General features: G+C 36.8%; 1 protein-coding gene across 1 annotated transcript in view; it reads right to left on the bottom strand.

The window, feature by feature from the left end:
* AHI1 (Abelson helper integration site 1) overlaps nt 1-16,415 on the bottom strand; it is a gene marked incomplete at its 3' end in the record, with an annotated part of 85,925 nt that overhangs the window by 4,628 nt on the left and 64,882 nt on the right. The window contains exons 21-23 of the mRNA XM_084262392.1: nt 12,613-12,678; nt 10,242-10,404; nt 8,769-8,857 (exon numbers count right to left, since the gene is read on the bottom strand). Of these exons, the coding sequence (XP_084118518.1) occupies nt 8,769-8,857; nt 10,242-10,404; nt 12,613-12,678 (318 nt within the window). The remainder of the gene's footprint in view (nt 1-8,768; nt 8,858-10,241; nt 10,405-12,612; nt 12,679-16,415) is intronic.

Consider the following 16,415-nt stretch of genomic DNA (forward strand, 5'->3'; position numbering starts at 1 on the left):
TAAAGCAGAACCTACAACGTTGTTTCTGAATGTCAATCAGCCCATCCAGTTCTGCCAAGCACAGAGGTACTCATCTGCTTGTAAATAAAACGTTTAATGTTTTTCTATCAGCCTGAATTGCCTTAGGAAACAGCAAGCTACTGACATTACTGTCCCAAAACCCCTGTTAAAAATGAGCAGTATTTGGAAGGGAGTATCATTCAGCAGCACTTAAGCTCCTACCACCACCACAGCACCTAAAAAAGTAACCACAAAGTTAACAGCAGCTTTTTGGAAGCAAGAGAAAAGAAAAACATTACAGTTCTTCACCATTAAGTTTGCCAATTATTCATTTCATTTTCTGACCTCACAGGCACAGTGTGTCATGGTCCCTTCCATATTTAACCTAAACAGAAAATAGAGGGTTGCTTCACAGTTCTTTTTATCACTTCAGAATTAGCTTCTGTATTTGAAAATGGAACAAAAATACTGAGCTCATCCATCACAGATTTCAAAGCACTAATGAGTAAAACTTAACATTGCCCTGTCAACTACTATTGCCCAGTTTTAATTTTGGGTCAAGTGAGACACAGATGAAAATTGTCCTGGCACACACAAACGAAGACTGGGTTGGAACCAGAACCTGCACCTCCCAAACCTCAGTTTCAGGCCTTGAACAGTTTCTTTGCTTTCTTAAACTCTAAACAGAACGATTTAAAAACCACAATGTTAACACAAGCAAGTGTAAATACAATTTAACTCCCTGTTAGTAGTTGAAAGAAATTTGAACTTCTTTGTCTTGGTCCCACTCCCTACTATTATTTTATTAGTTTAATATTATTTTTCTGCTGACTTAGAAGAAATAGGATCAAGCTCCCATTGACTTACTGAATTCATATAAGCACAACGCCCACAACAAGCACAGCCAAACATTAGTCATTAATCTCCTGAAATACCACAGATTGTTGGATCAGTTTAGACAAAAGTCAGCCTATTAGAATATAATAATGTAACATTGGCAGGGCTAGGAAGAATAGTCTTCTACTTCACACACCAAGTCCTTGTTAACACAGTAACAAACTTTAAGACTAAGTAAATGGTAAAAGTAAACACTGATATGAAAATACAAGGGAGTGCTGTAAGGGGAATCATTCTAAGTAATTAATACTTCCTTCAGCATTCATAACCTTGCAATTCCTTGTAATACACAATCATCAACTCTGTTCGCTTGCAGTCAAAACAGGATTTGCAGAAAAAGATTTTATGTGAACAATGTTGATCTAGGGTTTTTACCCTCCTTTTTGAGTATACATAACAGGATCTCTACATTGTATTAATACTATAACCAATTATAGATCTTTCCAAAGCCTAGTCTGGTAGAATTCCTCTAAGTACCACTACAGAAGACTGACTTCTCTTTTTAAAAAACAGAATACCAAAACACAGAAAATTATCCTTGATTTACAGATAGAACATTAAAGTATCCACTAAATTAAGCTGCTTAACTGAAAGTTCTTATGATCTGTTTTAAAACCTTTGAATAGTGCCACTAATAGCGTTCAATTTTGGGTTTATATTCTCATTCTCCACACTTTGAAAGTTGGTATCAACTGCAGCAGTTTAGATTTTTGGAAGCTTCTTTTGCTTTGCTTACTATCATAAAACTGAAAGTTATGACAAAACATATACTTTCCTTTTCTAGATGACTTGCTTGCTTTATCCTTTGGCCTTAGCTTTGTTATACTTAATGTTGCCTCATGTTACCACACAGCAAGCAACCAAGGCAAAACACTTAAAGGCTAAATATACAAAAGCATTTCAGTTCCAGATCCCTGCTGTAGAATCCTCAGCAGTAACTCAAGCACTAAACCATCCCTGTGCATCCTGTGGAAACAATGATACGTATCAGAAGACACTTCATAGCAAAATCTGAAGCAGAAGACATCTCAAGGAAATACCAGGGACAAAGCCCTGTCCAAAGTCTACATCTTTAGTAGTGCTTCCCTCTGGGCTATCTCAGAGAGCGATGGTCTGCACAGGTACACCAAGAGACTAGGAGGTAGATGGAGAGAGTATAGTAGTGTAATACACAATCATCAAGAAGATGATTGTGAATCATTAGAAGATTCAAGCCATGCAAGTGCTTGCTCTCTAGGTAACTCTGCACAGGGGAGCTGTCCCATAGAAGATGTTTCTAGAGAACTTGATCTAATTAAAGAATCATGGGATCGCAGACAACAAGAATGAACGTGTCTATCATTTCAAATTAGCCTTTAGGATGTCAAACTCAGTATTAAGTTTCTATTTAGTTTTCTATTACAGAGTCCATGGATAAAAAGTTTACAGCAATGCACTTACCTCCCCAGAACCATCTTGATGCCTGCTTTCAAAACTGTCCTAACAAGTCAAGTTTGAGAGAAAAGCTGTGACACCACACTCATTTTCTTTCCTGCTATTCCATACCCCTCCACACATTTCCCCATTAAATGAACAGCCAGCAGGGAGTTTTGCTACTGCAATTGCATAGATTTCTTTTGCCAAGACCTTCCTATTTAAAATGCAGTAAGTGCTTTATTTCCCCCCTCTAGTGTTTTTAAAGAACAAGCTTTACCTAAATCACCACTGAAGTGTTCAGGACTAAGACAACACCCACTAGTTTCTCCATCCATGAATGCTAGAGCCACAGAGAGAGAGGACTTTGCCTTGTCTAGTCTTTGAAACTGCAAAATCCTGGGGTTGTTCAGGGATAGGAGAGGTCAGCAGGAAATCTGGTGGGTGAAAAGTGTAGTCATGGCTCAACAATGATGAATACTGCACCTCAGAAATCAAATCAGCTACACGACTATTTGAGGAACAATAAAAGAAAGAGAAGGAAGACTGGAGACAAGATATTTCAGACTGAAGCACTATGGTTTAGAACAGATGTTTTCAGTCTTGAAGGCCTGGCCTCTGGGAATATATCTGTGGTTACAGCTTTGCATTAAGATTTGCATAAAAATAGTTCAATCCTGTTCAGAAAGAGGCTATGAGGACTCAAGGAGAACACAGGGGGGAAGAGAGAAGTTAGCTTGCTCCTGACAGCTATCTTAATACAAATGTCCCTCAATGATATTTTTGGTTCTGCTTGACCAGTTAGGTGGCTAACCCTGATTCTTCCTATCTTTAAACAGACCCAGTCATTTACAGCAAATTATTATGGCTGTAGTTTAATCTATTCTCTTTTTTTCCCCCAGATATTAATTTGCTTATAAAACAGATACCTTTTCCTTCAATAGCTCAAATAATACTATGGACACAGGCATAAACACTTTTTGAAACAGAATGCATTAGGAACTACAGAGGTGCTTTTGGAATTGAAAAAAAGTGCTACCAGTTTACAAATAAAGTAGCACCACACAGGCTTAAGAAAGAGCAATTCAATTTGAACAGTACAAATTGCATTTTAAAGGAAAAACAGAATACCTAAAAATAGGAGGCTACAGAACTAAAAAGCTGAAATATATTAAGGTCAGGTAACATTTAAGAAAAATAGTCTGTTCCTCCTAGATGGTACCGTAGTAACATTTTCTTCAGAAGGATTTCTCCAAGAATCAAAGTAATTAGTATTTCAAAAGTATGGTTTGCAAAGATGTATCTATTTTACCACCCCTTCTCAATAGCTTATGTGGAAGCCCACAAAGCAGTTTTGCAGACTGATTCTAGAAAAGCAGTTTCTTTCAGTCCAGATGTCAATGCCTTTACAAAAGGAGATCTATATTTGTCCTAGGGATGAATGAAGCTCAGAATGATAAACTTTACTACAACACATTCTAATTCAATTGAATACTACATTTTTGTGTGTCTGGAACCTCTCTGAATATTCAAAATGGACACATTTCTTGACATGATGAAAGTCTTCAGGTCTATTCACTGCAAGAGTTCCATCATATTCACACTTTCATGTTTCCTTCATGAGCATTATCACATCTTCCTAGTCCCCACTTCTCAAAGATGATCGGTCACTGAAGTGTTTCTAGTAACCTGAAGAAATGCATTATTAAAGTAAAAAATATAAACACCACAACCTATAAACCAAAAGGTTTTGATAAAACTACTACAAAAATGTCTAGCTAATATTTTTGAAATATTTTTGAGCAAGTTCTTATGCTTTTTAAGTTTTTAGATCTATTAAGTAAATTTTGAGTCCACAAACACACCCACGTTTCAAGAGCTCAAGCCCAGGGGAAAAGCATCAATTGCTTCGCAGGTTGTCTGACAACAACCTACTCTGGGGAAAGAGTGAGAACATGAATTATTTATGTGAACAGTGATAATCCCAAACTTTGTTTAAATATACATGGAATGATGTTTTGATGATCTCTGGGTATGCTATCCAAATTGTGTATTAACAACATAGATCTTGAAGGTAACCCTTTACTTTTCATGCTTACGACTATTATTTTACACTTTAACATCAATTTTTGAGAGATAAATACACTAGAAAGAATATTGTCTTACACTTGTAAAGGAATTTTAAATTACTGTTTTGGGTTTTTTTCATTGCTACTTCCCACTATTCTTACATAACCTAGAAATGAGTACTTGACCTTAAGAGTCCATATATTTGATATTGAGTGGTAGGTCATCTGAAATTACAAAACATATTTGGAAGGTTTTTGCAGACACCAGAACATTTCTGGCCAACCCCCCCCCCCCCCCCGCCCCAACCAACCAAAAAACCCCCCAAAAGACACACTATTCACTTGGAAACATTTCTGATTTGTAAAACCCAAATTCTGGCTTCTAATAGAACCGCATCTGAATTCGTCTTTTCAGCCTTCATCTTACAGGAACCTGAAAGCAGCACATTCATTGACCAGAGAGGTCACAGGACAAGTCAGTCTCTATTTCTTGGGATTCTTCATCAGCGTAGTGAGACCTTCACTCCATGAAATTTCTATTGGCAGTTTAGATGTGTGTTGTAATTAAAGATGATTGTGACCTAATTTTGTGGCTCAGGAGTTAAGTAACTCCTTAGGCAGGAAAACAAAGTTTGCATAAAGTATTATGTTGTGAATGCAAAGCTGATGGTAGAAAGCATTTTGATGGCAGGCTCTTTGAGCTACAAGTTTGTTATTATTTGCAAAGATTAATATTGGATCTTGAGCATTACACCCTCTTTTAATGTTAATGATTCTCTTTTATTCACTCATCAAAGTTCTGAAGTTTAGCTAAATATGCATTTATAATATCAGCAGCTGGAAAACTATTTTTAATTAGACTACCTGGTATCATCAGTAATTAAAACCACAGTATTCTACATTTTATGTATGATAGCAAAATAGTAACTGCTATGATTTTTCACAGTAACTGGTTTTGCAGAGGTGACTATTTAAGTAATCCTCAAAACAACAGAAAAACCAATAGACATAGCAGACCTGGATGTAATTAAGTATTTGAGAAAATGTGTTTGTAACCAGAAACTAAACACAACCAAAAATTCAGTTAAGTTTTCCTGCTTGTGGTAACAACTTAAGCAACAACTTAATTATTCAATAAATATTTCTGGACTAAAAAAAGTGCCATTTTGTGTCAAAGCAAAAAAAAAAATAATCATAGGGTATCACAAAGTAATGATTTCTCTTACTTCCTATGTAAAAGAAATTGGCATTTTCTTTCATCAGCTCTAATACTGAAAAAAAATGATAGGAATAGGAAGAAAAGCTGCTGTGTCACTGCTGCAACACAGGAACTGCCATAACCGATCAGCCCCCTCAGTGGTCGTCTTAGCAGTTCTGTCTCAGAAGTATCTGGTATTGCCTAAAGCCAAAGCACTGTAGAACTTTCCTTCATTATGAAAAACAGCTGAATGAAAACTTGTTTTTACGGTGCAGCATTCTGCAGCTTTTGTATAGCCATTACACCTGAAGGCATCAGAAGCCTAACACCAAAATTTGATTCATCATTTGATTCAGCTCACAGTCTTGGTGATTTATATGATCCTTATGTAACTTGAAAAAAACCCCAAACCCCAGCTAATTTCTGTTTCCCAGCCATTCAGATGCTTTTGGAATCTGAGCCATTACCTCAGCCAAAAATGCATTATTTAAAAAAAAAAAAACAATCCCTGAGCAAGTAAATTTAATAGTGCCTTGTAGTTGTTAGGTTCTCCAGGTTAACTAAGCGTGCCATAAGCAAAAATTTCTTTCTACCAACAGTATATGTGTTCCATTCCAGCTTAATGTTTGCTGATCTTGTTTAACAGTGGGAGGGTAAAAAGAAAAAAAAAAAAAGAAAGAAAGAAGAGTGCATCCCATCCACCTGTCAACACTGCGCATACAGTTTCTTCAGTCCTCATCCTCTACTAGTTTAATATTCTAAGTATTTCCTCTTATATAATTCTTTGCAAGACTTGCAGGTGTTCCATTACTTTTCTCTGGACCCTTCATGACCGTGTAGTGCCCTTGGATACTGTGTGAGATAAAAGGGAGCATAGCTGCTTGGTTTTGGGCTGTTACTGGACGCTTTGCTTCATTCATTATGCCTCTCAAATACCTGTATGTACTAGACAGATTTTACAACTCATTATTACTAATACAATCAATTTAATTCAGTGTGCCAGTAGAATCTAACTAAAGAACATTTGGATGACATGTTAAATGTTATAGAATGTAACAAAAACTATTGCTACCAAAATGTTTGCCATAGACCCTTAAGAAAATAGAAGTGATCAAAACTAATCCAATGTTACTCCTCATTGAGTTGAATAACAAATACTGACTGTAAATGTTAGAAACATTAGTTAGAACATATAAAACTATTTTGATCCAATAAACTGTGTACATTTCTACTAGATTAAACCAGAAAAAAATACGTGGATAAAAATGACACTTGGCACTTCTCCCTTTTCTAATCTGGGTACGAGTGAAACTGGGTGAGTATAGCAGCACACTCCTGGATATCTTCCTTGCCTCCAGCAAGGTAGACAGAGGAAAGAAATCTTCCTGCTTTCTAGTAATGTTGTAATTTTTCCTGTATTTGTTTCACTCTGCCTTTACAGGAGGATCTGGAAGTAACACACCCTTGTCTGTCTTGGACAACCGTTTGGCTCTGAGTTTCTCAGCTACAAAAGAGGTAAAAGCTACTTCCAATGAATTATTACTACTCGGTGTAGTGATTAATTCCATTTTTAAAGTGTAGTTAGAAACAGAACACTTAGTAATTCGATTTATAGCAGTTGGCTTCAACAAGACAGTTGTCTTCAACAAGACTGCCAAATGAGTAATCTGTACTCAATAATTTATGAAATTCTACCTCTCTCTACTCACCCACTAAAAACAAAAGCTACACAAAAAGAGGTTCGCAGAAGTAGCTTTGAATGTTTTAACCTTGAACATTGCAATATATATTAATGCAGCAAAGATTAGATAAATCATCTGAAAAAAGAAAAACGTAACTAAGGAACCCAGCATAATTCCGAGTCTTGCAAATCAGACACAAAATATTAGATTCAATTTTAGAAAAGTACATGGAATAGTTAAGTAATTTGAAAGAAATCTAAACAAAAGTAATTTTAAAATTAGTTATGCTAGTGGCATTTGGCTAAATGAATAGCTGCAGACAGCACAATTAAGGAGGATACAAGCACTGTGGAATAAAAAAATTCTGAAATTCTAACAGTTATTGAAATAATTTATATTACTTTTTTTTTCTTTTTTTTCTTTTTCTTCTTACCAAGTATCCCAAGTTTTAAAGACAATCATCAGTCTTACTTCACAGAAGGGGAACATAAGCTATGCAAAGTTTCTAATCTCTGTGAGACTGGAGAAGTGAGAGTCATTTGGCCTGCTCTGCACATAGCAGTATGTCTGAAAGTCTGAAAAAAATAAATAAAAAAATAATAATAATCAAGCCCCTATTTTTTTGCCTTGACTAAAAACCTGATGCCATTTCTTTGTTCTTCTGTACATACTGTGTTCTGACTGCTAACTAAAGTCACAGAACTATACTGTATGGTTCTGCATATAAGATAGTCTGTGATATGTAAACAACATAATGGCATAAGCAACTGCAACACAATCTAAGCATACAGTAGGAGTGGAGAGATACATAGTCAAGACAAAAGCTCTTTCCTTCGTTCCTCCAAACTATGAAAGTCTCTACAGTTCACGTCCCCTGAGGAACCTACAGGATGGGTGCACTCATTCATATCACAGAACCACAAGCAGCTTTCAAACAGGAACACATGCTGGCACATAAACACATTTAGATGAACAGTATGTCATGGTCTGGTAAGAAGAGTTTATGATCACACTGTGTAACTTTAATTAGGATATTATCACCCAGACTGAAAAACTCCTGAGAGAAAAAACATCACAGCTTTTTCCTAAGCAACCTGATAGATACGGAAATTTCATGGCAGAAAATCTGAAGAACCTTTGGGCAGTGGAATATTCCAAGAATGGCAGTCAAGTGCCCAAAATTATGTCAGGTTTTGAGAAATCTCTGTTGTTTCCTCAACTGTTATTTCCAATAGGTAGCTGAGAGAGACACTTCTGCCAACCTTGGAGCCGCCAGCAGATCTGTCACGTATTACAACGGTGCAAGAGTAGGCAGAATATTTAATTGCCAGATGATGGAACAGCTGGTTGCAGATGAGACAAATGTTAGGCATCAGCTGAAAGTCTGCTTGGAATTAAGTCCACACACAATACATTTTCCAAACAGGATGGAAATTTAATACAGTCAGCCTGGCATAACCAGGACATACTACAACTACTTATGAGAATCCTTCCTTCTCAAATTATTACCTTATGTAGTGTTGGTGAACCTTCCTCTGCTTCTGTTAGTCCTTCAGGTAGGAGAGGAGCAGAATGTGGTACTAGTCCTGGAGGTTCTTCTGAAAACAGGATCAATAATTCACTATTGTGAAAGCCATGAAATAATAATGAAAGCATTTACTTTATGTGAACAGTCATGACATTATGATATAGCCAAGAACTGGATGTGAATGGAAACAGGTAAAAATGTTTGATGCCAACCTTTACGCAAGATTTTATCAAAATTGTCCCATTAACTTTTATTTATAATAGTGACCTTAGATTTAAATGTATAGGCAGTTATATTAACACAATCATTCACATGACTAAGAACAAAGTTCATACTGACATATTTGTTAAGTGTCAACTGCATTGCTATCTTGTGATTCAGTAGGATTGAGGTAGCAAAGTATATACCGGGGTTTTTTTGCACAGGTGGACAACTGCCTAAAAAAGCTATCACTGCAACTTCTTCCTACAAACTGCTCTCTGACTTACTTTGCAAGGAATAAAGGAATGCAAGGGCAGGACACAGGCAAAGGATGGTAGTTAAGCTAACTTTAATTATCAAGTTTGCACAGTGTTATGTCCAAGTCTGGTTTGTTGGGTTTTTTTGGGGGGGGGGGCAGGGGCAGCGGCATAAATACTAGACCACTTGAAAGACAGGGAGGAACTAGAAAATGGGAGAACACATCTTGAGAAACGCTGGGTTAAAAGATTTCTAAACACCAGTATAACTGATAGTTTGATAGTTTAGGCAGGCAAATGAATTTCTTGTAGAATGCAACCACACACTATGTCCATAAAATGAATACTAACAACTGTCAGGGCACTGAAGAGCTATACAACAGTTGCCTCTGTAGGATGCTTCCTGTATTTATTTAGGTTTGACTGTACTAGTTTAATCAAAACTGTTTTATTGACAAGGACCTAGTAGCAAGTTCAATGCTCAGACATGAGATTTAACCACTACCATTTATTATTATTACCATTACTTTTTAAACTTCATACCAAAATCCACTTACTTACAAACTGAGCATTCTGCATTAGGGTAGGAGGAAAATCAAGTTTTTACAAAAGTAGCTGGCTAGATCTAACACAGGTTGCCAAAGGTGTCCATGAAATGCTTTGATGTGTCCTAAAACTTTGCCAAGGTAAGGCATGAACCAGGCGGCTATATGTAAGAAGAGACGAAGAATTGATCCAGTTGACTGATAATTAAACCAATACTATATAAGCTGCAATGTTTAACTCAGTGCCAATACCTTCTTAAGTTGGGCATGCCAACTTGCTAAGTGGTTAGCTAACTTTATACAATTTCTGCATCACAATAAGTCATCATTATGCCATCTGTATGTTAACATAAATTCACATCTTCAGAAGAACAAGCAGTACAGCATGGTAAAATCTTGGACCATCAGTTAAACCCACACCGGTATACCAGGAAGACAGCAGTAAACTTACTTTCACCAGCCACATAATTAGCTGGAAAATAGCCTTGCTGTCCATTTGCTAAGCTGCCAAACCACCAGTTATCATTATCTTTGTATAACACTTGGATAATGTCGCTGCGATGGATGGTTAGCTCATCTGATCGATGCGCTGTGTAGTCATAAAGAGCCACTACCTAAAAGAGAGATAAGAGCACCACAGCTTTATCACAACCATGCCACAGAGAAAAAAGCGCAACATTCACTTCCTCTTGCAGAAAAGCAGCTGAAACCAAAGCTGCACTTTGGTAAAAGCTGAGGCTGTCTCAAGTTTTGCTAATGGGATCAGGGGTGGTGGGAAAGCAGCAGGAGAGGCAAGATAAAGGACTGTGGGATTGTAGAAATGGTTAAGAACATTCAATTCACTAAGATTAGCTTCAAAACAGCAGCTGTTAGTTTTATAAGCAATTTACTTGTGAAGCAAAAGGAAAAAAAAAAACCCCACTTCATACATTTACTTTCTCAGAATTGTTACACCACCTTCAGATCCCAGTCTGTGTGTGCTCATGAAGCAGCATATGTGTTCGAATAAATATTTCAACAGTGTGACAGTTTTACCCAAAGAAAAATTTAGTACAAAAATGTCACGGCAAAGTTTTGCTTTGATCACTCTGCTTTTCTTTTTTTTGTTTAGCAAAAAAAGGATTTGCATGCACAATTTTACAATTATCTGTCAAAGATACATTTATATTCCATTTCACATACTAAATCCATTTGCCAAGGAAATGCATCATGTCTATACTTTCCTGAAGGAAAGTACTAATAGTGGTCAGCATCGTGCAAACTACATAGAACACATTACCAGAAGGCCACTTTCTACCCTCAATATGAAAATATCAAGTATAATTTCTTATTTATTTCCTGTGCCCTATGAACAAAAATCTGACCTGAAGAATTGCGAGCAGAAAAAGCTGAAAAGAAAACAAGTGAACTGAAAGAATAAGGGAATTGCTCACTTCCCTCATCGTAAGTGAAGAGCAAAATTATGACCTATTTTACACAAAGAACACTGCTTCCTTACATATAATCTTCACAGCAGATTCTTCTATGAAATTGTAAGAGGTCAGAAACGGGGATATTTAAGAGTGATAGGAGGTTATAAGGGACTGAAGGAGACAGCAAAGTTATTATGAAGATAGGGATTTGGAAAAAAAAACACCCTTTCCTTTGTTTATTACTCTTGTGTGCATTTACATCCAAAGACTGACAAACTGTGCCATGCTTTTTATATTTCTATTTCTGAGTAAGATCACCTACGAGTTATGTGTGTAAAAATACAGGCAATGCCACCTGTATTTTCATACTTCCACGTCACCAATTCAACGGATTAAATCAGTTATGAATAGGAAATGATGGAAATGGTTCTACCATTGTAAATTCTATGTGATGATTTATGAGCTGGTCAGCATCAAAGAATTAGCATCAGCACAGTTCTCAGTAGATGGGAAATTTATCTAAATATCCATTCAATAATCCTGAACTTACATAGAGATGCTAAACAGTAAGATATCACCCTTTATCATAGCTCTTCTCCCTGCAACAGGAAAGCTAGTACAGTAATTGTAGGTGATGGTGACAAAATAAAAATATGGAATGGAACCAAACTAAAGCACACTTAAGAGCACCATAGATAAACAGCAAAGAACTCTAAGTCTGCATGATCACATCAAGTATATGGTGCTCTACCAGTCCACACTTAAGTGGCAAGTTTCCTTAGTGACAGCACTATGAAAATTATGAGATCACTTAAGGCAAGAGAAAAAAAAAAAAGGAAAAGGAATCTAACACTAATTACTTGGCAGCATGAAAAACAATGAAAGGCAGAACTTTTTGCAGTGTCTTTTGTAAGAGAGTTAAAGTGTAAATGTTTTGGGTTTGGGAAAAAATAAAAGTAAATATGTATTGAGCAAGCCTGACAACTTAAAAAAATGTGGAAACTGCCATTATATTCCCTGCAGATATCTGATCAGAAAATGAGCATAAGGGGATACAGGAAACACATCCCAGGACCAAAGAATGTAAATCACTCACAATTATGCTCAAAGCAATGGAATTTCTTCTGGTTGTGACATTCAAACCTGAGTGAAATTCTGTCTGGGTCCAAGTTCAAAGGAAAAAACCTCAGCTGTATTCATCAAAATGTTACCAAATTATTTGTTAAGAGTGACATAAAAATAATCAGCAGTAACGCAGTTACAGAGGTTATGAACACGTTTGTCAGAATGACAAAGTCTAGGGTAGAAAGGAATCCTTGGGATCATGCTAAAAAGAAGCATGTGCTTTCAAAAGCACAGATACAGTGTAACAGGTATACAAGATAATACATAAAATTACATAATACTTACTGTCTCTTGCTCAAGTGGACAACTGCTTCCTCCTCTCAGCCCCGGTGCAGCCAGGTGGCCATCATTCTAGAAGCAGTAATTATTTTAAAACTTTAATATGAAGTATTTTAATAAGCTACAAGTTTGAGTAAGAACTATCTGTAATGAATACATTTTCAAAAAAAAAGAAAAAGCAGAAGTGTTGTTAAGCAACACTGAGTAGTATTGGCCATGTAGATTAGAACAAGATAGTAAGCTTTTCACATTACACTACAGACAACATGGGGGAAGACGGGATCGAAGACTATGCAGTCTCAGCTTCTTTGCATTGGAAACACTACAGTGGATGTTGAAGAAGTTGTTGCAGTGAACTTTACCTCTGAACGAGAATGCAAAAGATGTCCCTTTCATATATGATGATTTTTCAGGTTAGTTTAATAACCAACACTTTCCATTTAATTCCAATTGTTTTATCTTTACCACTTATTCTTCAGACTTCCAATAAAGTCAAAGGAACAGCAGGTATATAATGCAATAATTACGATGTGCTTGTACCTACAAAGTTTGATTTCTGTCAAGCAATAGAATTCTTCAGTTGAAAGAAGGTTTAAAACAGAGAAATTCTGATAATTTGCCAAGGAACAACCAATTAGAACCAAGGAAGAGATGGAAGTCCTTCATTAGTGCTACTTAGGTTTTTTTCCAATGGCTTATTTTCACAGAGGGGAAACAAGTTTCCGCTAGATTTTGCGTGTGTCAAAGCTACAAACTACAATACACAATGGAAATATTACACAGCACTTAAAATATTTTAGAAGAGAAGAATCAAATGTGAGCTTTGTGAAGTAAACATTTCCACCCATAGCAAATTGTACCACATTGTAAACAACACTGAAACTTGAGAATTTCTATCCAACTTTCTTCTCTTTTGTGTGTGTTTTACAGCCTCTGTAACTGGCTTTTGCATGACGTTCTTTCTCTTGCTTATTTAAAACATATATCTGAAACATACTGGTTTTCTCTTTGTGGGTTGTGGGAGTTTTTTTGTTGCTTTTTTTTCTTTTTCTTTTTTTATTAGGGTGATCCAAGGAACATCATCACCGCAATCCTCAACAGAATAAATGGTGTTCTCCACAACAGAGATTGTTCCCCTCAATGTTGTTTTCCTAACTTAGCTAGGCTTCTCCCATATGGGAAAAGAAATCACTGATGATCCTGAATAGAAAGGTTCCATTGAGTCTCCAGATTGTTTCAGTATTGTCACAGTAGTTGGACACACGCATATGAACACAGTATAAAAGCAAACAGTTGTACTCAGCTCTCATCATCTATCAAAGCATCTAAGCCTACCACCTAAAGAGTACCGAATAATTATGTACATACACAAAGGGGGGGGGGGGGAAACCCCCATGTCTAACTGCCTGATTTGATAAACAAATTTTGAACAAAGACCGATGGAGCTGCAGTTCTGAGTATGTGGCTTGTTCAGTGGTCTACTGGTAGTTAGCACTGCCTTACAGGTTTCATTTAATTCTCATTTTCCATTCTCAAGGTTAAGAGAACTGTGCAGGCAATGCACTTAGCCTGTGGGATGGGAGTGCCTCCTGTTGCTCAAAAATGATTCATCAGAATTATTAGCAGTATTATTTGGGTATCTAGTTCAGGTACTCATATTGCCCCATTATTGTGTCTTAATCAGTCTCTCTCTCTTTTTAATGAAGTATTCGTGTGCTCTCAAACACTCGCTGTAAGAGCTGCTTGAAGAGACCGAGCTGTTTGGAAATAACAAGCTAAAAATCCATGAGTCATCCTGAGACTATGTTCAGTGTCTCAGACACCCTGTTAAACTTTTAAGGCAGGAACCATCCAAAGAGTTTTCTCTTAAAGAGATACACCAAGCATGTCACAGGCTGCACACACACCCTGCTTCGGGAATCACCACATCTGCCTACCACAAACGTGTCTCCTGCAAGGTAGCAGAGCTGCCTCTGGCTTGCCATGTGCTTGCTCAAGGAGTGCAAAACACCAGTTACACTCCCAGCAATGACTACCAGCCACTTGGTTTAGAAACATAGCTTTTTTTGATGTGTTGTTTCACTAGATTAAGCCATACTTTCAGGCTTCCAAAGAAATAGATATACAGAAGCATATGAACATATAATCCTTAATATACTGCTAACATCTCCTTTTTTTTAACGCAAGATCAAAACTAGTTAATACTTTCCTTGCATCAGAACAGGCATGGGGCTACAGTTATATTCTGAGGATTTGGTCTTTTTAGGAGACAGACCATCTGTGAGAAACAGGAAGAAAACGCTCACTGGAAAAGCCTGCTATGCCACACTGATGGTGATTGAACAAAGTCAAGGAGGATTTGGGGTTCTGAGAGCATTCATTCCCTTAGGAAAAGCAGCACGGAGTAAGAACAAGCAATATGTTATTGTTGCCTTTCCCATAAAAGTTTCCACATTTCATTTATACAACTAAGCAAATATATCTTCAATACCACAATATCAAAGTTTTAAAGGAAAAAAAAAATGCGTCTGTTTCTTGGATGCTGCCCAGTGCCACTGCTTCTCTCCACTCCACCTCCCTACACCCGCTATCTGCCAGGATGGAAGAGAAAGGGGAAGTGTTCCTTGTGCAAACACTCCAGTGAAGACACAGGGAGTGAGGGTTAAAGCTTCTCTTGTAAATCTGTGCCTGAGTAATAGCTTAGGTTCTGAGACTTACCTTTTGGGGCTTTTCGTTGCTATGTGGGTTGTTCGGGGGTGGGTTTTTTTTGGGGGGGGGGGGGGGGCGGCGAGGGGTGGGAGGGCGATAGAGGGGTGGTGGGATGATGGTGTTTGTTTGGGTTTGTTTTTTTAATTTTGCTTTTTTAACTTGCTTAAAAGTCAGATAATATTTAAAACATTTGACATTTTTACAGAATCAAATCTCAGCTTTTACACTTGCCTCATTGTCTTAATTATAAACCCAGGAGTTTGAAGTTTACTTAATTGTCTCCTTCCCTAAGAATGTCCTGCATCTCTTTACCCCAGTAACTGATGTTTTAAATGAAACACTGAATAAGGTGAGACTTAGGATAAAATAATCAAATATTGTTAGCATTGTCATATTTCTGTTCTTGTTCTCTGGTCCAATTAATTGCCACTGCGCTCCTTGCTCAGGACAACTAACTGTACAAATTTAGTCTACAGGAAACAAAAATACAAGGACAGAATTAATAGCTAAATTAAAACAGTTCCAGAAGTAATTAATTGTCAATAATATGTGCTTTTCTTTGGTCTTAATGAATCTATCTGTAGACAGCGTAAAGTTACTTCCTTCGGCTTCAGATGACTACAATCCTTATTTGATTACAGCCCTTCAATATTTAATGAGCATGGGAATCTATAATCTGCCTAGAGGTGAAAAAGCAAAACTGTGCCAGGCTTCACTTTATTGAAACCTGCAACGTACAAACAGAAAACAGAAATGCAAACACAGCTGCTGCTGTAAAGCCTACAGGGATTTAAAAAAAGAAAAAAGGAAAAAAAAAGGGAAAAAAAGATCAATTCAGAAGTATGTGAAATATTCCAGCTCCTGAAATTGTTCAAAAGCTCTTAAACTATTTCATCATTTATAAATATGCTTCTTTCTTGATATAAAATACTCAGTTTACCTGCACTTACATATATTACTGCATTTATAACAAAAAAGTACCAAAATATATCAAAACCTTAACTTAACCTTTAAAAAAAAATAAAAAAAAATAGCTGCTATTTAGTATTTTCCACCACAGTTGATCCTGCAAATGTTTATTGAGCTTCCTGTGATGGAGG

The sequence above is a fragment of the Gallinula chloropus genome (assembly GCF_964237585.1).
Source record: "Gallinula chloropus genome assembly, chromosome: 3".
In the NCBI taxonomy this organism is placed as follows: Eukaryota; Metazoa; Chordata; class Aves; order Gruiformes; family Rallidae; genus Gallinula; species Gallinula chloropus.